Genomic DNA, 26,598 nt, shown 5'->3' on the forward strand with positions numbered 1-26,598 from the left:
CAACATAAGAAACAACAAAAGGAAAAAAGCTTTGTGGCACTTTAAAAATAATGACAGCTTCATTGTGAAAACTTTTGCCACAGTGTCAAAAAAAAAGTTGCCATCTCTTCCTATTTTCCTTGGATTTGGTAATGTGGTACATTGTGAAGCGAGGGGGCCTACATGAAGTGTGTGAAGACTGTTTAAGCAAGTTGCTTGGTTTTGTTGACGGAATCCTTCATGCAGTCACGTAGTAACGCTGAGGGGAACTGGGTGTCAAATTGAGGGAGTTTGGGAATGGGTAAAATAGGAAGAAAGAGGTCAAAGTGAGAAAATGGTCTTCATTTTCTTTTAAAATTTTTAGGAGGGTCATGCTGGATTCTCACTAGATTAGGCCAAGTTTAGCATCCTGCTTCCACCATGAGCCAGTCAAATGTTTCCAGAAAGCTTACATGTTTGGCAAAAAGATAACTGCTTCCTCTGTTGTTTGTTGGAAGAGACTCTTGAGAGTCCCATGGACTGCAAGAAGATCAAACCTATCCATTCTTAAAGAAATCAGCCCTGAGTGCTCACTAGAAGGACAGATCCTGAAGTTGAGTCTCCAGTACTTTGGCCACCTCATGAGAAGAGAAGATTCCCTAGAAAAGACCCTGATGTTAGGAAAGATGGAGGGCACAAGGAGAAGGGGACGACAGAGGATGAGATGGTTGGACAGTGTTCTCGAAGCTACTAACATGAGTTTGGCCAAACTGCGAGAGGCAGTGAAGGATAGGCGTGCCTGGCGTGCTCTGGTCCATGGGGTCACGAAGAGTCGGACACGACTGAACGACTGAACAACAACAATTGCTGTTTGTCCCTGCCCCCCTTTCCCCTGCTTCTACCACCAGCCACTGGTACCCAATATGTATATTGCCACTAACCCCAGAAGCTTCATTTAGCTATCACAAATACTATCAACCATACATGAATTAGCCCTTTCTAAAGTCAGTGGCCATCTCCACATCTTGTAGCAGCAAATTCTACACTGGATTTCCTAGCAGTTACAGCTTGTACCAAGCAGAGGATGCCGCTACACCTGTCAAGCCAGAAGTAGTTAGTCTCTACCTATGCTAATCACAGTGGGGTAGGCATAACCTAGAGTGATGTCATTAATCAATTATTATTGTGGTGGTAAAGAGTACTTCTTCAGCTCTCCTAAACCCGTGGCCCTTCAGATGTTGATTGATTCTGTTTTTTAACAGTTCAGTATTTAAACTCTTTCAGTCGTATTCTCTATGGAAAGACAACGGTGGAAACAAAAATGAACTTTATTTGGCTTAAAAGAAAAATGCTTCCTTTGGTGCAGCGATACCTGTATACTCATGTCGGAATACGTTTCACGGATCCGCCATGGATTCATATTTATTTGGTTATTTTATGAGTTTTTCAAGGTCTACTTTTGGTATAATTGCGCGCAAAAGCGAAAGTGAAAGCATGAATGAATAGTGTGGTTCACTTATGAGATTAATCCGCCTTTATTTTATAGTTCCGGTCATGTTCAAAGTTGTTAATGAGCGTTAAACTTGCTTCCCGCCTTTTGGAGGGCAGCAACAGTGATTTTATTGGTTAAAGCATTAATGATGATGTCACGTTTGTTCCCTAATAAAAGGCAGAGGCACCCCGCTTAGGCGCGTTCGTTCAGTTTGGGTTAGGCACGTTCGTTCGTGCATTCTTTCATTTTGTTTAGTTGGGTTTTAGTTGAAAGTCAAGTTTAGTTTAAGGGATTAGGAGCGGGCTGGATGGGTTGGACGGGTTTTTCTTTAGTTAGAGTTAGGTCGCGGAAGATCATTCGGTTTTAGTTTTAGATAGGTTCTTTTAGGTTAGCCTAGGGTTAGGCCCGCGGAAGATATTTCGGTTTTAGTTTATTTAGTTAGCCTCGCGGAAGATTGGGCGCGCAGGGACTTTAAGCTTAGGAGAACTTAGCTTAGGGGACGAGCCTATGCGGGTTCTGCCGAAGCCACTAAAGTTACAACCGGTGTCTGTCTTCCTTTGGGGTTAAAGGGGGGAGTAAAGTAAAATTTTTAATTTCTTTAAGCTGGTCCGTCTATTCAGAGTCAGGGTATATATTTTATTTCACGAGGCAACTTTTCATTAAAGAAGGCAATTAGGAACTCACACATTATCGGAGTCATCAATTGGCTTACTCAACATCCTTCAGACTGTGAGACTTGGCCGGCGACCGTGCTCAAAAGCACGCGGAACGCTGGCCGCTTTCCCCGCAACTGGTACCTCGTGCATAACCAGTCCAAGGCCGTGCACGAGGGGCTCCAGCACCCAAACCCCGACAAGTGGTGCCCTCTCTGAGGCAAAGCGTAGTCGAAACTCGCTTCCACGAAGACTCCGGTTAAAGGCAACTTATCGGAAGTGGCTCGGAAACAGACATTGAGAGGTGAGGTATAACGGCCCGGTTTATCCAGGATTTCGCTGCAGTAGCGCGAATCCACCGCTTGCCCAAAGTAGTGTAAATAGAAATTGCGCGCGTGTATTTTACCCCAAGGGGTCCCCGGGTAGAGCGGCAAGGAGTTTAGTGTAAGCCTACGGGCAGGGTAAGGTCTTCCCTAAAGCCTACGGGTGGGAAGGGTTCTGGCAAAAGCCTACGGGTGCCAGGGTTTTCGGTCAAAGCCTACGGGTAGGGCCGGTGTCTCCCGAAAAAGCCTACGGGTGGGAGGGAAAGGTTTTCTGGCTAAAGCCTACGGGTGCCAGGTTTTTCGGTCAAAGCCTACGGGTAGGGCCGGTAGCCCCTAGTAGAAGCCCACGGGTGGAGGTGGAGGTTTTCTGGCTAAAGCCTACGGGTGCCAGGTTTTTCGGTTAAAGCCTACGGGTAGGACCGGTGTCCCCTAGTAGAAGCCTACGGGTGGGGGAGGAAAAGTTTTGGAAAAGTGTTAAAAATGGGCTCCTCACTCTCAACTGCTCAAGTTAAATTTTGTGAAGATTTATTGTACCTTTTGAAAAGAAATGGTCACCCTGTCTCTGAATCAGAAGTAGAGCTTTTAGTTAAAACTATTGGGGAAGTTTGCCCTTGGGTCCCTAAGGAGGGAACGAAAGATTTAGCTTCATGGGAAAGGATCGGGTTAGAATTTATGGCCAACCCGAAAATCGGAATTCCTGTACAATTAGTATGGAGCAAAGTAAGAAACTGCTTTCAACAAATCGCTCCAAGAAATGTTTTGCTTAATGGAACAGTGAATTTGGGAAATACTGCTTTTAATAGTGCCCCTGTGCTGCCGCTTGCGGTTGTGCCATTTTCGGCCCCCTCGCAGCAGCCAGTTCAGGCCCCGTTGTCGTACACGCACTCGCCCTTGTCCAATTTGTCATTGCCAGATTCATTGCCGCCTGTGCCGGTGCAGCAGACGCCGTCGGCCTTTCAAGCCCCGCCGCGGACTGCCCCACCGCCAGTCGCTCAGCAGTCATCGCAGGCCTTTTACCAGCCAGCGATCTCAAGTCAGCAGCAGCCACGGACCTCGCTCCAAGCAACGGTCCCGCTTCCTCCATCGCAAGCCGCGCTTTTGCCAGCGATCCAGCAGCAGCAGCAGCAAGCAGCTTTTTTGCCAGCAAACCCTGCTGCCCTGCAGGCCGCGCTCAAGCCAGCAGCTCCAGTTTTGCAGCAAGCTGATTTCCAATCAACAGCAATCCAAGCTTCAATGCAAGCAGCACAACAGCAATTTACCAACCCTTCAGCACCTCCAATGCCAATGCAGATTCCAAGACAAGAACAAAGCCAAACAATGATGATCCAGATGCCAGGACTTGCAGTACAGAGCCAACAACCTTATGCTCCAACTTCAAGTCAGCCATCTTGTCTTCATCCAACTTCAAGTCAGCCATCTTGTCTTCATCCAACTTCAAGTCAGCCATCTTGTCTTCATCCAACTTCAAGTCAGCCATCTTGTCTTCATAGTCAGCCATCTTCAAGGCATCCAGATGTCAAAGACTCTTTAGCACCATCTAGTGGCTCATCATTTGGAAAGCATCAAGAAGATTTAAACTCACTGATGCCACCTACAGATCCAACAGCAATGCAACCCATCTGCAGAACTCAAGCTTTAGAAGCAGCTTTGGGACAAATAGACTTTAGTGCTGATCCAATGCACATCTTTCCAGTGATTCGTGCTAATGGAGGACAACCTGCAAGATATCAAGCCATTCCTTTTGAAACACTACGCGAACTGCGAAAAGCCATACGCGAAAATGGACTTCAAGCTCCTTATACTAGAAGTTTACTTGAAGGACTGTCCACTAGTAGACTTCTGCCATCTGATTGGAAGTTGATTCTTCGCACCTTCCTGTCGCCTACAGATGCTCTTCTGTGCCTGCAAGAGTGGAAAGAAGTAGCAGCCAGACGTGCAACGCCACTCGCCACAGAAGATATGCTCACAGGATCAGGACATTACTCCAATCTCAATCAACAGCTAGCCATACCTGATGCTGCACTCGTCACCATAGCAGACATCGTAGTCAAAGCTTGGCGCAGATTACCCAATCGCACAGATGCCAGCTCAGTATCAGGGTTCGCTGCAGTTAGGCAAGGTCCAAAAGAGCCTTATGGGGACTTCGTGGATCGCCTGATTGTTGCAGTGGAACGCCAGATAGAAGATCGTCATGCCAGAAACATGCTGACAAAACAACTTGCCTTTGAAAATGCCAATGATGACTGCAAGAATGCCCTAACAGCAGTTGCAGCTCGTCCAGATGCCACATTGACTGAGATGCTACGCGTCTGCCAGAATGTTGGTACCCACTCCTACAAAGCACAACTCTTGGCAGCTGCGGTACAGATGCCACGTCAAGACAGCTCTACGCCAGTCAAGAAGTGCTATGGGTGTGGAGGCGATGGGCATTTCAGGTCGCAGTGCACGGCAACACCAAGGCCTTCTGCCAAGCCACCAGAGAGATGTCCCATCTGTCAAAAAGGATTTCATTGGGCGAATGATTGTCGTTTGAATCCACAAAATACATCACCTACCTCATCTCCAGTTCAGGGAAACGGTTCTGCGGGCCGCGCCCCGGCCCCGGTAAAACAATAGGGTGCAAGTTCAAGAACATCATAAAGGTCAACCATCCCAGAAAGGTGAACAACGCTACTCCTTATCCGGGTCATCAGGAAAAAAGAGTGATCCAGAGAGATATCTACTCTTCAGATGTCCAGAGAAAAGATGTGACCTCATCAAACATTCAGGTTCCAGAGGTTTCATCATCTGCCTTACCTATTCAAAGGGTTCCAGTAGAGAACACAGCATTCAGTTCACCTTCTGCTAACCGCCCTTCAGTTCCTGCTGATGTCACCCCCGCTTCACAGCAAGCAATCACAGTCAAGTCTCTGATCGCAGAATTGCCTTCAACGCTGAGAAGACATCCTACTGAAGTCAATCTTGCAACACCTGAGCTTTATTCACCTTCAAATCAAGGTCAGCCTATCGTTGAAGAACATTTGCCCTTGGTGAAACAGCAGTGTTCAAGTTGCAACCCAGCTGATGATCACTTTCCATGTGGCCAAAGAATACAAGTGAGTGAGTCAGCTCCCTCTTGTGGAAGTTTAAACATCACTCCAGTTAACAATGTCCACACCTTTGTGTCACCTCCAGCTTTTAAGATCAGCCCGCCACAATCAAACAATTATCATGAACAACAACTTCGACTGCCTCGTGTCAAAGAAGAAGTTCCATCCTGTCACTTTGATGCACAACTGACTGAATGCCAGCAGGTTCAACAGCATCAGCAACTCTTGCCAACGGAAGAACCTCAAGTTTGCCAACTCAACGCCAAGCAGCTTCAGAGTTGCCAACTTCAGCAGTGCAAAAAACCTGAAGCCAAAAAGATGTCTTCAGACACTGCCAACGAAGAACAAGAAGCTTCTTCTGTCCCTGGTATACCACTCTACTTAACAGAGGACTGTTACTTTTCAAATCCATGGTTTGCTCAGCAATTGCCAACATCCATTCGTGGTCCATTCCCAGACACCTCGATTTGCCTTATCCTGCCTAGGATGGATCGCCTCCCTGCCACAGTCACACTGACTGCAGGCCTAGTTCGAATCACAGATTCATCGCAGTTGCTGATTCCAGGATTTTCAACTGTTCCTTGTGTCCTAACAAAAGGTTTGGAAATTGCCAGACTCTATTTGCTTACTTCTACGCCTACAGCTCCTGTAGACTCTTTGCCTCCTCAGGCAGCAATGGCGCTAATCAAGATTACAGAAGAACGCCCTCATCTCGTCTTAGAAATGGGTGGACGAAAGATCAAGGGTCTTCTTGATACAGGCGCAGATGTCACAGTGATCGCCAGAAAGGATTGGCCTGACCAGTGGGCAACGACTGTCACCCAGGAAGTCTTCGGAGTCGGAGGTTTCGAACCCGCCCACCAGAGCGTGCATCCGATTACCTTCCAGTCAGACTCAGGCTCCATGGTGCAGCTCCGTCCACTTGTTATGGATGTGCCTATCACCCTTTGGGGTAGAGACTTATTGTCTAAAGCAAGAACTGTTGTCCATACGCATTTTTGATGTGGGCCTTTGCATCAGCGCCAGTACATGCTCTTCCACTCACATGGAAGGAAGGACCCCCTGTATGGGTCGACCAATGGGCGCTGACATCAGAAAAGCTCGCTGCAGCAGAGGCCCTAATCAAAGAGCTGCTACACCAGGATCGTGTGCAACCCTCTAATAGCCCTTGGAACACCCCAATCTTCGTCATCAAGAAGAAAAGTGGAAAATGGCGTTTGCTTCAAGACCTGAGAAAGATCAACGAGAGAATTGTTCCAATGGGTCCCCTTCAATGTGGACTTCCTAACCCTAACCTCATTCCTAGAAACCATCAGCTTGCAATCATCGATCTCAAAGATTGTTTCTTTACTATCCCACTGGCACCTGCAGATCAAGAAAAATTCGCTTTCACTCTACCTGTGCTCAATAACACCAGACCAGCTTCCAGATACTCTTGGAAAGTACTCCCTCAAGGAATGGTGAATTCACCGACTCTCTGCCAGAACTTTGTGGATAAAGCATTACAGCCTTTCAGAGCACAATATCCAGCCTTAGAAGTTTGTCATTACATGGATGACATCTTGATCCATGGAGAAAAGGTCTCAGAGCATCATATTGAGCATCTTACGCGCATCCTGAACTCTTTTGGGCTTTGTATCGCCCCAGAAAAGGTACAGCGCACTGCTCCATTTCATTACTTGGGTCACAAACTGCTTCAAGATACAGCCCTGCCAGAGATGCCGAGCATAGTCATTCCAGAATCCTTTACCTTGACACAACTGCAGCATCTCTTGGGACAGATAAACTGGGCTCGAAAGTCTCTAGCAGTTCCAACATCTGAACTCTCACCATTGTTTTCTGCTCTTAAGGGACATACATCTCCTTCAGATGTTATTCCGTGCACCTCTGAGATGCGTCTTGCTTTACAAGGGGTAAACACAAAACTACATCAGATAGCTGTAGATCGTGTGCCAACGGCTAACTGCACTCTCTCATGTGCCATCTTCACTACACCAAGATTGCCCACAGCAGCTTTATACGTTCCGGATACTTCCTCAAAAGTGGCAATCGTGGAGTGGGTTCATCTTTCACACACGCCTCAAAGAAATGTGTACCCCAGTATGGACGCTGTTGCTGATCTCCTTGTTAAGTGCAGAGGCCGTGCAATTCGCCTGAGTGGAAATGATCTGCTTTCCATCTACCTTCCTTTCTCTCAAGAACAAGTGCTAACTTTGATTCAGTTTTCAGATAGTTTCCAGATTGCTATTGCTGATTTTGTCGGTTCATTCTTGTATAATCCTCCTAAAGACAAAAGATTCACTTTGTTGCAACAAGTAAACTATCACCTTTCATCCATGTTGGTGCTTCAACCTATTCCCACTGCAAAAACTCTGTTCACAGATGGCTCCTCTTCCTATGGTGTCCTTGCATGGCAGGAAGATGGGCAATGGAAGACTGTGTTTACAGAGAAACAACTTTCAGCACAAAGATCGGAACTGGCAGCAGTGATTCTCGCTTTTCAGACTTTCACTACAGAAGCATTCAACCTCGTTGTAGATTCTCAGTATGTATATAGACTGTTATCATCGCTTCCAGTTGCTTATCTGTCTCCGTCCATGGACGAAAATCTCTTTAATTTGTTCGCGCAGCTTCAAGAACTATTACAGAGACGTTCATTTCCCTTTTTTGCTGCACATTTGCGTTCTCATTCTAACCTCCCAGGATTCCTGGTGGAAGGAAATGCAGTAGCAGACGCTGCCCTCAGGACTCTAGCTTTCTCCTTGTTCGACAACCCTGTGACAAGCCATGAAACTTTCCACCAATCAGCAAAGGTTCTACACAAGACCTTCAACATTCCAATGTCACAAGCAAGGGACATTATTTCATGCTGCCCTTCGTGCTCCAAGTCTCCTATCTGCTTGCCATTTGACGCTGTAAATCCTCGAGGCACGGAGGCGAATCAGCTGTGGCAGATGGATGTGACACATGTCCCAGCCCTTGCTCCAATGTCTAAGTTGCATGTCACAGTGGACACCTTTTCAGGTTTCATTTGGGCTACAGCACTGAAGGGAGAAACTACGAGGCACGTCATACAGCACTGCATGAGAACCTTTTCAGTTATGGGAAAACCTCAAGCCATTAAAACAGATAATGGCCCGGCCTATGCTTCTCAGGCCTTTAATGACTTTTGTGTGCAATGGAATATTTCCCTAACCCACGGGATTCCGTTTAATTCGACAGGCCAAGCTCTCATTGAAAGGACACACCTCACTTTCAAAACTCTGCTCCATAAACAGACTGCAGGACGTCACCTTCCAGCCTCGGAGATCCCTTTGGCAGTTGCAAAGGTGCTGTTCACCTTAAATTTTCTTCTCTTTCCACATAACAAGCCTCATTCCCCAGTGGATCTCCACTTCAAGAAAGAGGAACAGCTTCCTCGACCTTTGGTCTCTTATCGCCTCTTGCCTGACATCGTATGGCGAGGACCAGTTCCACTCATCACTTGGGGTCGTGGATATGCTGCAGTTGCCCTTGAAGAAAAGGCTGTTTGGGTGCCTGCCAGATGTGTGCGCCCTTGGAGAGCTAAGGAACCAAGTTAAGAATACCCACCTCGTTGTTTGACTGCACCAGTTTCCAGTGTCAAATGCAGCAACTCTTCAAAAGTGCTCAACAAATAGCACCAGTTGAGTTCTGGGCAGTTTGCCTTACCCTCCTACTGCCTAGGCCTTTTGTTTGCCTCTGGGCAGCCCTCTGATTCCTGGCTGCCTGGATTTGTTCCAGTTATTCTCTTACCTGCATTCACTAGCAGATCACCCTGATTTGCTTGCTTAACCTCCTTTCTTCTACAGGTATCGTTGTTTCTTCAGAACTCGATGTTTCAGAACTTTCCTGAGCTCCATGAACTTTTCCTGAGTTCCAGGACTATTTCTTTTACATGGTCGTGTGTAGTCGGAGAAGAAGACGGCCGGCAACTCATTCATCGTCTTCATCCTCCTCTCCAACACCATTTTGCAGTTCTAAACCTGTCTTGTACTTTATATTGTACTTGTAAAAATTGCATATTTACCTTTGTATGCTTCTTGAAATATCCGCCTCGCATGTTACATGTGTTTTCCTTCTAGCTTGGTAATTAATAATATGGATGTTTATATATATGAAACTTTTCTGAAATGGTTTCCATTTAGAGCGTCACAACTTTGATGATATGGAAATGTTTACGTAAGGTCAAAACATTGTCTTTGTGCAGTTCTAGTCATAGACATATTCATGCATATATGTTTTATTTCAGTAATCTTAAATCTCCTCGTTGTGCTTACAAAAGTTGTAGTTCAAAATGTGGTAACACTTATATACCTTATTTGAAAAACAGTGATTTTATTGGTTAAAGCATTAATGATGATGTCACGTTTGTTCCCTAATAAAAGGCAGAGGCACCCCACTTAGGCGCGTTCGTTCAGTTTGGGTTAGGCACGTTCGTTCGTGCATTCTTTCATTTTGTTTAGTTGGGTTTTAGTTGAAAGTCAAGTTTAGTTTAAGGGATTAGGAGCGGGCTGGATGGGTTGGACGGGTTTTTCTTTAGTTAGAGTTAGGTCGCGGAAGATCATTCGGTTTTAGTTTTAGATAGGTTCTTTTAGGTTAGCCTAGGGTTAGGCCCGCGGAAGATATTTCGGTTTTAGTTTATTTAGTTAGCCTCGCGGAAGATTGGGCGCGCAGGGACTTTAAGCTTAGGAGAACTTAGCTTAGGGGACGAGCCTATGCGGGTTCTGCCGAAGCCACTAAAGTTACAACCGGTGTCTGTCTTCCTTTGGGGTTAAAGGGGGGAGTAAAGTAAAATTTTTAATTTCTTTAAGCTGGTCCGTCTATTCAGAGTCAGGGTATATATTTTATTTCACGAGGCAACTTTTCATTAAAGAAGGCAATTAGGAACCCACACATTATCGGAGTCATCAATTGGCTTACTCAACATCCTTCAGACTGTGAGACTTGGCCGGCGACCGTGCTCAAAAGCACGCGGAACGCTGGCCGCTTTCCCCGCAACTGGTACCTCGTGCATAACCAGTCCAAGGCCGTGCACGAGGGGCTCCAGCACCCAAACCCCGACATACTCATCCTTAAAATAATAACCTGAGTGATAGTATAAGCATGTTTTACAGGGCTCACAAGATTTTGATAGTGAATTAGTAAAGTCTACCCGGTGCTGTAAATCTTTAAGGGGGGGTATGTTGAATTTTGACATAACAATGTTGTTAACGTTTTGCTTCATTTTTGTGGGTTTTTATTTTTTAAAGGAAAACAAAAACATTAATTTCCTGCTTACTCTCCAGGGCTGGTACTTGAGAGGTTTAAAGGGAGAGAATAATGTGAGTAAATTAATACGGCAGTTTATGGTGAGCCTGTAACCTTAAAGAAATGCAACCGAACCTAGACCTCCATAGGGGGTACATTGCTTGAGTGCCTGTCTAGTGACCTGATATTTCCTTCTGAAATGGCAGAACTTAAAAAAGAGAGAGAGAAGGGGGGGGGTTATCACTTTTTTCACACACCGCTCTCCCAAGTTCTTGTAACTGGATTTTCCCAAAATCCAAGGTGTTGCTCATAAAGAAAATAAGGTTGCAATCCTAACCACATTTACTTTGGAGCAGTAGCGGAGCAACAATGGGAATAGTACCAGGTATTTTGTTTCCCAGGCTTTGGAACACAGTGCTTCACTGCCACTTACCAGGAGAGAGAGGAGGAGGGCCAAGGCAGCACATTGTGGGTGCAGATGATTGTCTGATTGGGTCTGCCACTGCGCCCACACCTGTTGGGCTCCCAGCTGCCATGTCCCACCACCCCACCCCACCACCACCACCAGTAAGCAGAAGTTGGGAGAGCACTCAAACCCTGCTGGTCACTACTAATTTCAATAGGAGCTATTTTTGGTAGACAGGGCTAGAATTGCACTATTAACAGAAACAAACTGGGCAACGACTCTGGGAACATATAGAAAACAGTGAGAAAGAATTTCGGGGGCTTTATGGGTACTGTTTTCTTCTGACTCCAAGGTGCCTCTCCTTTGGGGGGGGGGGAAATAAATTCCGAGGACAGCTGTAACAAGAGACTGCAGAATGAGAGGTGGAAATTTGACTGTGATTTAGTATTTGAAGAAGGCTTTTCAACGCTCGGTTTATCCAAAATTTAGCACTTTTTAAAGTTCTCCATTATTTCAGTGGGAAAGTTTGTTGTGAGAAGTCATTCTCTTCATAAAGCATTTAGTTTTTACTTTGTAATCAATAATGATGTTTTGCAGGGGCGGAGGAAGGGGGGTGCGGTGGGTGTGGGCCGCCCCGGATGTCACCACTGAGGGGTGTGACAAAATGCTGGGCGGCACTCACCGCGGGGCCTGCAGCGCAGCCGAGCCATGCGTCTCTCTTGGGAGAGATGTGGTGGCTTGGGCACGTGCAGGATCTGCGCTGCCCAAACGGTTTGCCCGCTGCCTCCCCCCAAGCTGTAGGGCAGCTGAGGGGAAGGAAGCAGGCAGACTCCGGAGGCCCCGTGGTGTGCCCTGCCCCTGTGGGTAGCTCAACCCACCCCTGGGCACGCTGCCCCAGGCACCCAAGCGGCTTCCCCGACTACTGATGTTTTGTAAAGTGCCAAGCAATTGGCAATGATCCCGACTCTACTACCACTGCTGGGAGCGTCCCCTGCAATGTAACTTCCCTGAGGGGGCTGCTCTGGCTTGGAGAAGTGGGGAGGGAACTTTTACTGCTTCCCCCTGCAGCACCCGAAAAATCTAATGCCTTTCTTTTGGCAAAACCAGTCCCGCACATAGTTTTTCTTGTGCTGTTAGTTGAAGGATCAGGATACACTTTTATCTTGTGAAGTAATGGAACTAACTGAATTGAAGCTTGTGAAACTAATTGCATTGAAGCTTATGAAAGTAATTTCAGGATCTTAAACCAAAGTTAAAGGATTTTTAATGGAAGCAAACCTTCATATTTTAAACATGAATATAATCATTCTGATACATTTTCATCATTTTTCATGGCATTTCATGCATTTTGTGCATTGAAGTCCAGAATCTGTTAGGGTCACCTTTCTTCCTTTAGCTCCGCAATTTAATGTGAGAGCTTTTAAAAGCAAGCAGGTGTTTGATGTAATGTCTACAAGATATCCCAGTTTTGAGCACATGGGTACAGAAGAATTAATGGGTGTGCTCAGATCTTTCCCATCTGCATCTTCAGTTCAGTTGGTTTGGCTAGTTGGTTGCCCAGAGCATTTTACTTATAATAAAATAAATTGCCCGCAATATAAAATAAGAATTTGAAATGGGAAGAAATCAAATCAGACAAAACTCTTCATGAAAACCAATATGCAGAATATTAAAAAGCATGGGAAAATAAAAAGGTCTGTAAAGGTAAAGGGACCCCTGACCATTAGGTCCAGTCGTGTCCGACTCTAGGGTTGAGGCGCTCATCTCCTGTTACTGGCCAAGGGAGCCGGCGTACAGCTTCCGGGTCATGTGGCCATCATGACTAAGCCGCTTCTAGTGAACCAGAGCAGCACACGGAAACGCCGTTTACCTTCCCGCCAGAGTGGTACCTATTTATCTCCTTGCACTTTTGACATGCTTTCAAACTGCTAGGTTGGCAGGAGCAGGGACCGAGCAACAGGAGCTCACCCCGTCGCAGGGATTCGAACCGCCAACCTTCTGATCAGCAAGCCCTAGGCTCAGTGGTTTAATCCACAGCGCCACCTGCATCCCTGGTGGATGCATTTGGTGTCACCAAAATGATACCAAGGGAAGTAGGATCCACAGTTGGGGTGACACCACCAATTGGGCCCTTCCTCCTCCTGTTGGATAGCATAGCTCCATATACACAAAGACCACAACCCTTTTCACACATACTTATAAATAAGTCCCCAATAATTTTAATGGATTATTTTATTCCCAAGTAAATGTATACAGTATTGGATTGTAACATCTCTGTGCATGCCCATATGCAGAAAGCTGTTCCTTCGATTGAGCTGGATTTGAATCCATTCAAATCAGAGCACACATCAATCTATATGAATTGTTGTTGCGTGCAGTTGTCACTAGGGATCATGAGGCTGGCAAATGCTAGAATCCCTAGCTGTGGTTTGCCTGGCCTCACTGCCATTGTGACAAACCACAGTTTACTGTGATATCTGAGCAGAACCTTTATGATAGAACAATTATTTAAAGTGGGGGGCGAGGTCGGTCTCGAAATGTGAGCACCCCTGCTTGAATGATAATAGTTTCAATCTGAGGTGGGCATAGATTGGGCTTTGAATTTGCTCGGGCTTGATTTGGGCTCACACCACATCAATAGCTCAGCGGCAGAGCACACTTTGCAGGCAGCAGGTGCCAGGTTCAGTCCTTGGCTTCCCCAAGTTGAGCTCTGAAACCCATTGCTGGCCAGTGCAGTGTACTGAGGTAGCTTGACAAATGGCCTGACTCACTGGAACACAACTTCCAAGCACTTCGATGATTGCACGCCTGTGCCAAATCCAATGCAACCTTATGAGCTTAGGAGCCTTGATGTGAACAAAGGGCTTACGGTCACAGAGGTAACTGTTCCGTTTATTTAAATGGATGCAGCCAATTCACGTGTGCAGCTCTTTGAGCAAAGAGAATTGCTGATCCATTTGAGTGAGTGGGTCATTTGGACACACAAGTGGTCTGTTGATAAGCGGATGGGGTTTGCTTATGCGACACTTGCTTTTCCTCTACAGCCTTTCAGAATTGCATACAGAGCTTTGGGCAAAGGGCGATAGCATTTTGGTAAAATCTATTGGTTCTTTTGCCTTGAGTTTTGTTTGTAGGGGGCATAAGAGTAGACATTGCTGAAATAGGCAAAGAAGGAAAATAAGCACCAAGGAAACTAATGCAGCAAAATAAATCCATGGCGTGTTTTAACTTAAAAGACTCTTCAATCCAGGTAATTTGATGCCTAAGTAAGACTAAAAGTGAGAGATGTACATGTAAACAATCTTCTTTCTATAAAATAACTTGCAAGCTTAAAAATTGCTTTAAAGTGGTGGGGAGGGAATGACTGATGGAAATATAGTCAGGATTCCAGTGGTGTTCGTTCCCTGGACCGAGGCTTTTACAGCACCCATTGCTGGAGCTCCCCGTACCCTGTGAAAAGCCATTCCTGAACTCAGGAATGGCCTTTGATGTATCACGAGAACAAAATAGGACACAGGTTGCCATAGCAGTTGCATGTGCAAGTTTACAAGTACAAATGCAAATTTATAAATAATTGTTACAATTTAAATAGAAATACCATGGCATGGGAGACTGTCCAGGTCATCTGTATACTTGCTGCCCTAGTGTCAATACTTGGGGTGCGGACTTCAAAGCCATTCCCTGTTCTCTCTGCATATGGTTCTTTATCTTTAAACTGGGCTTGGACTGGAGAGCCCTCCAACACAGTGTCATCCTCTGTAAAAAAAAAGGGGGGGCACATTGCCATCTTAAAATCTGTTGTTCTTGTGTGTGCACAGTCCTCTTTACATTCCTAAATTTATAGGAAAATGTCAGCAATATATCAGTCATTGCTACAGAATACTACAGCTATTCTGTAGTTTGGGGGTAGTGTGTGTGTGTCTGGCTTGTTGGAATTTTGTAATCTTGTGTTTATTAAGCTGCCTTGTAATACTGTGTTTGGTAAGCTGTACTGTGAACTTCATAGAAAACGGAATGCAAATCTTGCAAATGAATATTTGCGCGCCCAAGGTTGACTAACAGTTCGAAACCGTCTGTATTTTACACACTAAATTGTCCTTATCATTAAAATGCTAATTAAATTGTAAACATCTGTTATAATGAAAATTGGCAGCTACACCTTTCTTGTGTCGGTGTTCTTGCTAGCTTAAGTCCAATTTGCATACAAATTTGATTGGGCATTGGTGTAAATGTCCCTGACCTTTAGAGGAATCGTTGGCGGGATTCTTGTGTTTGATGTGATAGTTCTTGATGGAAGTGAATATAGCTGGCCCCTCTGGTTATCTTTAACCTGCTAGTATTGTCAGAAATGTTTAGGGAGAGAGGAGCAAACACTTGCTTGACAGTGGCCTCAGAGTAGGGAGAAAGGGTGGGGTGTTCATATATTTTGCAAGTACTGGTCTCGTTCTAAGGCTGCAAATCTGTGCACATGTCTCCCAAGAGTAAGCAGTACTAAACACTGTGATTTATTCTAATGATCCTAAGCACGCATAGAAACACACTCTTGATTATTTAATCCGTGGCTGTCGCCCACCTCCTGCATTTTTTTACCCTTGCTCGTTACATTTTTTTGGTATGTTCTTGAATACAAAATTAGTAGTTTAGCTTGGATTTTTTACAACTGCAGTGAAGTTGCTAGGAGACAGCTCTAGAGCTCTGTGAAGCTCTTAGTGGTAAAAATGGTTAAACACACTACAGTCCTATATATCAGTAATGGAACCTTCAGACTCTTATTTCCCATCAGCCTTAGCCAGCTTGGCCAGTGGCTGGGAATGAGAGGAACAGTAGTCCATCCACATCTGGAGGGCCACAGGTTTGCCACCCTGCTGTGCATTCCTGCTGAGTTCAATGGGAATAACCCCCAGGTATGCTGAATAGAAGAAGGCTGATCTCCGAAGAATTGATGCTTTTGAATTATGGTGCTGGAGGAGACTCTTGAGAGTCCCATGGACTGCAAGAAGATCAAACCTATCCATTCTCAAAGAAATCAGCCCTGAGTGCTCACTAGAAGGACAGATCCTGAAGTTGAGGCTCCAGTACTTTGGCCACCTCATGAGAAGAGAAGACTCCCTGGAAAAGACCCTGATGTTGGGAAAGATGGAGGGCACAAGGAGAAGGGGACGACAGAGGATGAGATGGTTGGACAGTGTTCTCGAAGCTACTAACATGAGTTTGGCCAAACTACGAGAGGCAGTGAAGGATAGGCGTGCCTGGCGTGCTCTGGTCCATGGGGTCACGAAGAGTCGGACACGACTGAACGACTGAACAACAACAACAAATGCTGAATAGAATTGTAATCCAAAACATTGGGAAGAAGGAGGTACCAGGTTTGCAAAGGCTGGGCTAAGCCATGATTTTAGTGATTAGGAATCCATTGTGGTGGACCTCAGGCTCTTGCTCCCCATTTCCTCTTCTCATGAGAGAAGGAGGCCAAATACTTTTTTAAAGAAAAGAACAAGCTGCCGTTCATCATTTAAAAAACAACAACCTTTCCTTAGAACAAACCACTGTCTCCCAAGTTCCTACAAAATGTTCTAGTTCACACATAAAGTTAAACCATGGTTTACATTAGTGACTCCTCCACTCCCATCTTCTCCTCTCATATGGCCAGGAGAATGGCGCCTGTGCTTTCCAAGAACTTCAGCTTATAATGATATCATTACACACGAACCAGGAGTCCTGGTTTAAAACAAGCAGCTTCATAAGTAATGTTTTAAAGTTAGCTTGCTTAGAAACTGTCCAGAGGGTATTTTTTTTAACAATGATCCTTGGTTTCAACATCATGCTAGGCTAAGATTCTTGCCAAGCAAAACTGTACTCTGCAGAAGCCCTCCTCTTGGTCACGTGGGGGGAAGAGGACCGGAGGGTGCACTAGCCTGAGATTTCACTCATGAAGACTCATCTGTGCTAAACCATTATATGCAAATATTACCAAAAGTGGAAACTTCTATTTTCCTCCTCTCATGCATAAAGAAGGAGAAGAGAGGATGAGATACACATACACATCTGTGGCTCTCCATAGTACTAAACTATGGTTTGGGATAAACTAAGAGCTGTGCACTTTGACAGAATGCTGTTGGAACTGTATTCCAGCAGCAGGTTGGGCAAATCCCAAAGTGGGTGAGTACAGAACCCACACCTCAAACATACATGTAATCACACAAACATAGACATGCCATATCGTCTCCCTACTCAGCTGATCTGTGTAGGAACAGGTGGGTTGTTTTCATTCAAATTGGAGCATGCTGGCTAGAGAAGTTCAACACACACACACACACCCCAAGATATGAATGAAAATTGCACCCTCTCTGCTTCTCAGCCAATTGGTCTATATCAACTAAGGAGTTGCAACGCACTCAGGGTAGAGATGAAAACAGCTGTCAGTTTTCTTCCCAGCCACAGCATGAGGAGGTAAAAGCCTCCCCATGCAGCACTCAGCAATCAGGATGAAAACTGGACCACCTCTGCTCCTTAGTTGGATCTATACTGTTCAGCTAAGAAGTGGGGAGGGTACTGCTGGAATGAGAGAAGCGTGGCAGGCTGGAGTGGATGCCCTCCCCCGCTCCCCAAAGTTGTCGACCTTTTCCCAAGCCTCTGCAGGGATCGCTCTCCTCCCACGGAGGCTTGGGAAGGAAGCTGCACACCTGCCAGCCATATAGTTGGCGGGGCGCAGCTCCCATCCTAAGCCTCTGCAGGGATTGCTCTCCTCCCGCGGAGGCTTGGGAGGCAAGCTGCACGCTCGCCAGCCATATGGTTGATGGGCACAGCTGGCGGGCGTGCAGGGAAAGGGGAGGCCGCTGACAAAGCCGCGCAGCTCCCCCACTCTCTGGGGCGCCCCTGAGAGGCAAGCGCCCTGGCACAACGTGCCAGTAAGCCCAATAGGAAAGACGACTCTGTCCACATCCCTAATTTATTTGTTTCTTTATGGTCCTTGCCTATATCTTTTCGCCCGGCATGACCTTGAAAGAAAGCAGGTCATTTTAAAATATGTATATAAGAATAAGATTGACAAAAACCATAAAGCTGAGCCAATGAGTCAGTATTTCTTCTCATGTCAGTCTTACCTAGAGCCTGTACAGACAGAATTGCTGGTTCTCTCTGAATACTGGCAGCTACATGAGATCAGGAAACGGTGACAGGAAAGCAAACTCCCAAGGAGCGACCCAAGTGCTGCTTAAGGACACATTGGCACCAATGTTGACTGCGCCCGAGGCTTTTTAGGGTTCCCATTTAGCCATGGTTTGAAGCTCTGGTTGTTTGTTTGACCCATGGATTCTTCCCTGGCTTCCGTCAGAAAGCCTACTAAATGTGTGCACAATTCCCAAACTGTGTGCCGAGGCACGCACACTGAAGTTTGGCGGGGTGTGTGTGTGTGTGTGAGTGTGCTGTGGCTGTCAGATATTCAGGGATCACGGCATTATGCCCTGTACCCTATTAGGTATCATTTTTTTGTTTTCTAGGAAGCTTTTCATTTTGAACGCTGATGCCCCCCTCCCAATTCAAATCTCGGGCACCATACTTGTCCAACCTAACCATCCCAAAATTTAGCCGGGCCTTTACACTGGCCAGACTAAATATGTTACCCTCAGCTGTTCTTGAAGGTAGATACCAAAAAATTCCAATCTAGATCCGGCTATGCCCCTGTGGATCCGGCTATGTAGAGACTGTGTCACACGTACTCTTGTCCTGCCCCCTATATAAAGATCTGAGGGATGAGACCATCACGCCACTCCTATCTGCCATCCCAGGCCGCTCTTGTGAAGCCAAATTGTTTTCACTTCTAGCCGACCAGAACAGCTCGATAACAGAGAAGGTTGCCAGATTTATCGAGAGAGCAATGAGATTGAGAGCTGCTATCTGAACGACAACAGTGTAGTCATCCGGATTCCCAGCATAGGATTTTATTATTATCATTATTATTATCATTTTACTATTTATGTTAAGTTCCAAGGAGCTATTACCTTGAGTTTTAATAGGTTATAAGGTTTTATTGGTAACCATATTTGTTGTATTTTTGTGTTTGTCTTTTAGATGCTATGGCCAGTCGGCTACGCAAATAAAGTTTGAATTGAAAAATTTGAACGCTGATGGCTTCAGGCTAAATGCTTTTGGGTATTAAGTGCTCCCTGTTTGCTCAAGTGGTGATGAGTCCAGAGGAAATGCTAACTCCCTTGAGGTTAGAAAGCAATGGGTACCTACAAATGCAAATCATAAGGGTGCTTCCAGACTGGTGCTACTTGGTCACATACCAGCAAAATTCAGGTTGCACAACTAAAGTTAGTTTGATACTCTGGTGTAGCAAATTTGCTCCCTTCTCAGTGTCGCTCCCTTCTCATTCCCATGCTGTTGTGCTACCTACCTTAGCTTTTTGTTCTTCTACCCAGCTCTGACTTCATGCAATTCCAGGATTGTGACGCAGCACTACAAATCCTCCAGTTGGGGCCATGCAATGACGTTCTGTTATACAGAGCGATAAACAATTGATGAGCATCAGGGTGTACTGACAGACTTCAATTTGACAATAACTGTAACATCCAATTGAAGGAAAGATATGTAATTAAATATAACGTGGATATTGTACTGGACTTTATGGTTAATTACTCAGAGCGAGCTGTTAAAGCTTTAGACGTTTTCTTCCAGTTTTCTTTCCCTGCTGATACTCCCCCCCCATACTCCCCCCCCCCGCGTGCAGATTTACAGAGGATGGTATTTGCATGTTAGAGTGCCTTTAGCAGTATTTTTTTGTATTTATGAATACACTTGAATAAGCTCCTGACTTACAGATAATTAAGCACAACTGTCAACGTGCTTCTCAGGGCTTATGCAAACTACAGGAACCGACTTACTTAGAAGATTTTTAAAGAAAGTTTTGCATTCGGTAAACAATGGGGGAGGAAAGTTGGATTGTATTTTTTTTTTTTTTTTTTTGCACATTATCTGTCAGGATAAATTCCTCATAAAGTAGAAACACAGTCAGCTGGGTAGGGACATTAACAACAGTTTGTGATTATTCACTTTGTCAGCCACGTCTCATGCTATATAGTTTTCAAAATGCTAGTAATCTCAGTGCCTAAAAATAAGTGCAAACATGAGGCCTGAATGACAACACAAACAACAAGGACCAAGGTAAGTTGCACAAAAGACAAAAGGTGGGGCAGCAGCTCTGCCAGAGATGGCGCAGCATTAAGCAAGCCCTTGTTAAGCCATGTTGACCAGGTACTCAACAGAGTACACAGCATGAGAGGAGGAATGAAGGGAGTTTATTTGACAGGTATGACCATTTATCTAGTGAGTGAGGTTTAAAAGAGCAGTCACCAGGGCATATAAAAGTGCACTTAAAAGGAGCCCTGCAGGACTAGCCCTAAGGTCCATCTAGTCCAGTATTCTTCTCCCACAACCAATTTCCTATAGCCCTGGAAGTAAAACACAAAACTCAGCTACATCGGCAAAGAAAAAGTGATTTACCGGTATATGCGTTGTATATGCGATATAACATGGTGCCACCAGAGGCGCTGTGGAGTCCCATTTTTCCCTAACTGTTTTTTCCCTGTTTAAATTTACAACACATTTAACTGAAACGCTTACCGGTATTTGACGTGTCTCGATCCAGCCTTAGTGGTGATTGATTGAAATGAGATGAGATGCCAAATCAAGTTATATAATGTTCCAGCTTACACAGAACCGAAACAGCAAGAGGTCTGTGGGGACTTGGCCTTCCCCTCATTGTTGCTTTGGTGAAAGTTTTATTCTGTGAACCGCTCTGAGATCTTGGGATGAAGGGTACATAAATAAAGAAATAAACGAATAAAACTCATGGAAGCATTAATATATTAGTATGTGTCAGAAATAATATCCCCAGGGCATACTCTCCAAGATTTCTCCAATGAAAAAACAGGGATGTCCTATTCTATTATTATTATTATTATTATTATTATTATTATTATTATTATTATTTTCATACCCCACCCATCTAACTGGGCAGATTCCAACATATATAAAAACATAATACAACATTAAACGTTCAAAATAGTTTCCTATGCAGGGCTGACTTCAGATGTTTACTAAAGGTTGTATAGTTTGTGATCTCCTTGGCTTGGGGGGGTCTCATAACTCCATACCTTCCAATATTTCTCCGATGAAGATAGGGACATCCTAAGGAAAAGGGGGGGAGCATTCCAGGATCAAATCGGAAACCAGGACGGCTTCTGTAAATCCAGGACTGTCCCAGGAAAATAGGGACACTTGGAGGGTCTGCCAGGGGGATGGCTGTTTCCAGCAAATCACCTTGTGCTATATAATCCCTCGGAATGTAAGATGTGGATGAGGCAGTGAAGGATTCTGAGGCCAGGTATGGAGCATAGGCGAGTATTCAACAGCCCTTTGGGATCCAATGTATAGAGCAGGGATCGCTAACCCTTACTGAACTAATGGACACATTTGGATTTTTGAGCAAGGGAGGAAAGGGGTACCCATTCTGAGCACTTCAGGACCAAGGGAGTGGCGGCGGTGAACTTTGTGGGCACCAGGAGAAGATCTGAAGGGCACCAGTGCACTCATGGGTGCCATATCAGCAACTGCTGGCATACAGTAGAGTTATTGAGGGAAGTATTACAGTGGAGACATCTGTCCGCCATCACTATCAAAATGGAACAATAAGTGATGTGTATGAAGGAGAATCTCTGCTCTGGCTTTGTGATGCCTGCAACTTTTATAAAATGGTGCTGATGCATCTTTAAGGAACAACTTTTTTGGTCCTGTGGAGCCTGTAGAATATGAGCTGTGTGTGTGCAGCTGGCAAAGAGCAGCAAGCCTACTTGTTTTAAGTGTTCTCCTCCTGTTTCTTCTCAAACATTTGGCCTTTGGCCTTCAAATAAAGTCAGTTGATGCCATATAATATATTTGGTGTGTAGCCTATACTTAACAGGCTTGACAAGTCATGGTCAGGTAAGTTGCACGTACAGAGGGCACAATTTTTAATATTTTTCTGGTGAGCCAAAATGCTCGAGGCTATGATTGGGCTCTTCGTTCGTGGAGGAAGACACCCGTTTGATGGAAATGGAAATTTGAATAGCTTTTGTGGTTGGCAGTTTTGAGGAAGGTAGATCAGTGGACCGAAAACTCAAGAAGGTTTGGCATAATGAGAAACGGTAGTATATTACTTGCTTATTAAAACAAGAATTATAGAAAAACATAGGGAGAAGCATCCAGTAAAGGATTACTGGATGAGACTGATGGGAGTTGAGGTTGTTTTGATGAGCTAAGTGGGAAAGATAATGAACCGTGTGGTCTGAACTGAAAAAGCAGATGGATTATGAAGCTGTCTCATTGCTTGTCAAACTAATATAATTGATTCATAGACTGAGGTTGTAAGGGAACAGACTATGGATTTGGTAGATATTTCATCGGAGTGGGATAATTTATAGTAGTGCATTCTTTAACCTTATGTAGTTATGACAGTGCTGTGATAAATATAAATAATTGTAATAAAATCTATTTTTCATATGCCTGGTTTTAATAATTAGCAAAATCCTCAGTTGAATGTGCAATTAATTTGCATTATTTAAAAATCATGTGACATACATACAATGTAGAACATCGTGCAACATGTACTTCTTAAGGACCTTTTTATGAACTGAAACTTCTAGCTTTGGTTGCTGGGGAAAAGTTTCTCAGTTTTGCGGACTCCAAACAGTTCTGATAATGTAAAAGTCCTTTTTGTTCTTTATGAGGACATATTGCATTCATTTTTACCACCAAATGGTGATGTTTAGGTTCAAACAGAATTCACCAGTAAGGATGGGGGGGCATGTTTTAATGCCTACAGTGTGGATTAAAGTGTGTGGGATTTTTTATTTATTAAAGAAATCCTCTCCTTTTAAAAATAAAAATAAAAATATTTTTCTCTCTGCAGGCAGCACGTGCCACACAACTACGCTCCCTACCCTTGTCCGCACGACTAATCTCATGATGCAGCCCTCCCTGGATATCAAACCATTTATGTCCTTCCCAGTGGATGGCAGTCCTGCTGTCGGACTTTTCCCAAATTTCAATACCGTGAGTAACAAATGTTGCAATTCCCCACCCACCCACCCAATTGCCTTTTCTTTCTTTTTTGCTTTCTTTGCTCCCTACAGTGAAGCACATCACATGTTGCTCATTGCCGATGGAGTCATAAATTTTAGAGAAAGGTAGACTGGAGCTGTGATCCCAGGAGCAGCAGAGACCGGTGAGGCCAAGGTGGAGCACTGTTCCTCTCCTGGCTTTCCAATACGGTGGGTCGCTGGCGCTTACTGAGAGAGCAGAGGGACAGGAAGCTTGGCATGGTGTGGTGCAGTGGGGCCGATCCGATGCTGCACCGTGCCAAACCCCTAACTCCCCGCTCCCACTTGGCAAGTCTCAGTTGCTCATAGTTTTGGAGCACCAGTGTACCACCTCACCAGCCACTACTGCCCAGTGCTTAATGAATTATTTGACCTTTGTGACTGCTTGCCACCTATACAACTTGCTTCGTAAACTTTGGCGTGTGAGTGCAGCTTCTTGTAGAAATATTGAGAGGTAGGATGAAAAATAAGCGTTATATTCACCCTCCTATTAATTTTGATACACCTAATCTCTCCTCTTTTTACCCTGATCCCTGTCTGAAACTTTCCACAGAAACCAGTGGATTATTTCCTTCCTGGGCAGCCATTAAAGAGATATTTAATCTCCCTCCTCCTTTTTGCACTGAGCTTATGAGACGATCAGCGAAACAGCAGTCAATGTTTGCCTTCCCTTACTGGATACAGCTTTGCTCACTTTGCTTGGGCAGCCTACCTCTCCCTGATGCACAGATGCTGCTTTAGAGTCCCCCCTCATGACTACTGGCCATGGTGACTGGGGCCAATGGTCCAAGAAATCTGGAGGGTTGGGAAGAGGTTAGGAAGGCTGTGGTTGTGTCATACTGAGGCTGTTCACCTGGCTTTCTGCACCTGTGTTCCGTTTGTGGCACATTGGTGATTTGGTGTGTGTAACTCGAGGTTGGGAGAAACAATGAATACACGGCTCTGCCTTAGAGAATGGAAATTGGTTTGGATGGTTTTTAAATTGCATGTAACTCTACAACTCTCTGGTTTTGTATCTAGGAAACTGGAGAAGTTATTGTAGTATACCTGCCTCTATATTATGTTCCTAATAACTGTTCAGTCAGTCTGGTTGCATAAGGCTTAGTGCTAAATCTTGCAAAATTGCACATTTCCAAGTTAGCAAGCAATATTTCCACATTGATGTTACTCGTTTTTTGTTTTTTGTTTCGTTTTAATTTGAGAGTATAGTAGAAAGAAAAAGATAAAAGCAAGCAAATAATAATAATAATTAAAACAATAATAGAACAGTATTGGCATTAACAATAATAATATTCTCTTAGTTCTGACCTAAATGTATAAATTAACATAAGCAGTCCAAATGTACAAATGAAATATATAATTACAAGCCATGTGATCGAATTTAAAATGGGCAGTGAGATCTTCATTGGGTGTTAGGTAGCTGATGTTTGTCCTTCCAGCCTTGCAGAGTAAATCCTCTTAGCCACTGTGGTCCATCTGTTAGTCCTTACACACAGGAATATAACACAGGAATATTTGTGAGTGTTCGCAAATACAAAGGATCTCTCCAAAACAAAGTTAGCACGAGCAGTTATTTTTATACCGTAAACCATCCTGTGATCCTCAGATGAGGGATTGTATATAAATTGTATATAAATAAATAAATTCTAACCTGAGGGCCTCAGTTCAGCCCCAGCCTTTGTCAGAGCAAGTTGCTTGCTAGGAGCTCTTGCTGGTACAGCGGCAACCAACCTGCCTTGGCCCCTTGCTGTGTGAGCTCTTTGGGACCACAGTGGGATTATTAAGCATTTAAAATGCTTGAGCTACCAGTGCAGTGTCATGAAACATATTTACATCATTTACTGTGCTGGTCTTGCACAGGCCTCAGTGTGCATTAGTTCTCAGTGTGCATTAGTTCTCTTTGCTCGACAAAATGTGCCGTGTTTGTTTATCTAAAGGGCCTCATTCAAGCTTCTGTTGCTCAACCTGAAGTGCCTGCATTCTCCCATTCCTTCTGAACTGTTCCCTCCCTCCCTCCTCCTTTGCTTTCTCTGCCACCTTATTCTCTTTGCTCACCACCAGTCTTCATTTTAAGTTCAGGAGTTTCCGCTTTCATCTCCTGTCTTTGTGCCTTTTCCTTTGCTGCACCTCATCTTTTGAATCCGCCCTCCCCACCCCCCAGTGTGTGCATTGTTTCATCCATCTTCATCTCCATGAAGTGTTGAAGTATTATCTTTGCTCAGGCCATCCTTCCCCCATAGGATTTGCTTCTTCTGCCCCTTGCATTTCCCGACCCCTTATTTATCATGTATTTCATCTTACGCTGACTATTGGGAACCGTCTCTTCGTAATCTCTGTAAAGTACCTAGCCTGTGGGTTGGACCTTAATAATTTAATACTGTATTAGGATGCCAAACTGATGAAAAAGACTCTCCGCTTAATCACTGCATTAAGTTGTGGGTTGTGTATGCAGTGTACAGCACTGGTTTTGAAGGATAGCACCTCCCTCCCCCTCTATAATTGGCATAACCCACCCTCCCACCCCCCCAAAAAGAGGTAGAGGGGTTTCTTTGATATTTTTGGGGGGTGGGGAGATAGGTTTCAAAAAGTCAAATGTCACTCTTAACCTTCATTTTTATAATTCCTTTTCTTGATGCTCTCAAAATAGTTCCCAAATAGATTCCAACAGAATTTTCCTATAAAGCTTATATTGCATACCATTTAAAACCAATATCTTGCATGTTTGCAAAGCCAGCATTGCCCTGTTGAGGTTATTCAGCAGGGACTCATTGTGTAAATAACAAGCTCACAGCATTAGAAAGAAGAGTGACTCAAGTCATTTTGTGGACCATGCCGTCCAGTGCGTACATACAGTTTGCTCATACATAATAGTTACAAGATATGCAAAGCATTATATAATAATTGTAATTTCAAGGTTGCGGGGGGGGACACCTCTATTATCAGCACCGCCAGACACTGGGGGTTGAACCAATGCCAGCTGTTGCTTTTCATTCTTTCTCTTTCTGTCTCTCTCTCTCTCTCTCTCAGAAGTTTCCCCTGTTACTTGTAAATAAATTCTGCTGGCAGACTTTGTGTTTCGGTACAAAGTATTAGAGAAAGATGATAGAATAGCATTTGCAATCTTGAAAACAAGAATAAGTAATACCTTTAAATATTAATGTCTTCATTTCAAAGCAGCCGAATCTGAGAATCTGATAATAAGTATGTGGCACATATTTATTTAAATGTGGGTGACAGTCTGGGAGGTGTTGCTTTGCCTCTCTTTCCTA

At 44.5% G+C, this 26,598-nt stretch overlaps 1 protein-coding gene across 7 annotated transcripts in view; it reads left to right on the forward strand.

Annotated features, from left to right (window-relative positions):
* Positions 1-26,598, forward strand: part of ZNF385B (zinc finger protein 385B) — a 155,615-nt gene that overhangs the window by 67,781 nt on the left and 61,236 nt on the right. For all 7 annotated transcript variants that reach the window (XM_033167138.1, XM_033167149.1, XM_033167158.1 and 4 more), the window contains exon 2: positions 23,140-23,282. In XM_033167138.1, coding sequence (XP_033023029.1) covers positions 23,140-23,282 — 143 coding nt within the window. The remainder of the gene's footprint in view (positions 1-23,139; positions 23,283-26,598) is intronic.

This window comes from Lacerta agilis, chromosome 1 (assembly GCF_009819535.1).
Source record: "Lacerta agilis isolate rLacAgi1 chromosome 1, rLacAgi1.pri, whole genome shotgun sequence".
Taxonomy (NCBI): domain Eukaryota; kingdom Metazoa; phylum Chordata; class Lepidosauria; order Squamata; family Lacertidae; genus Lacerta; species Lacerta agilis.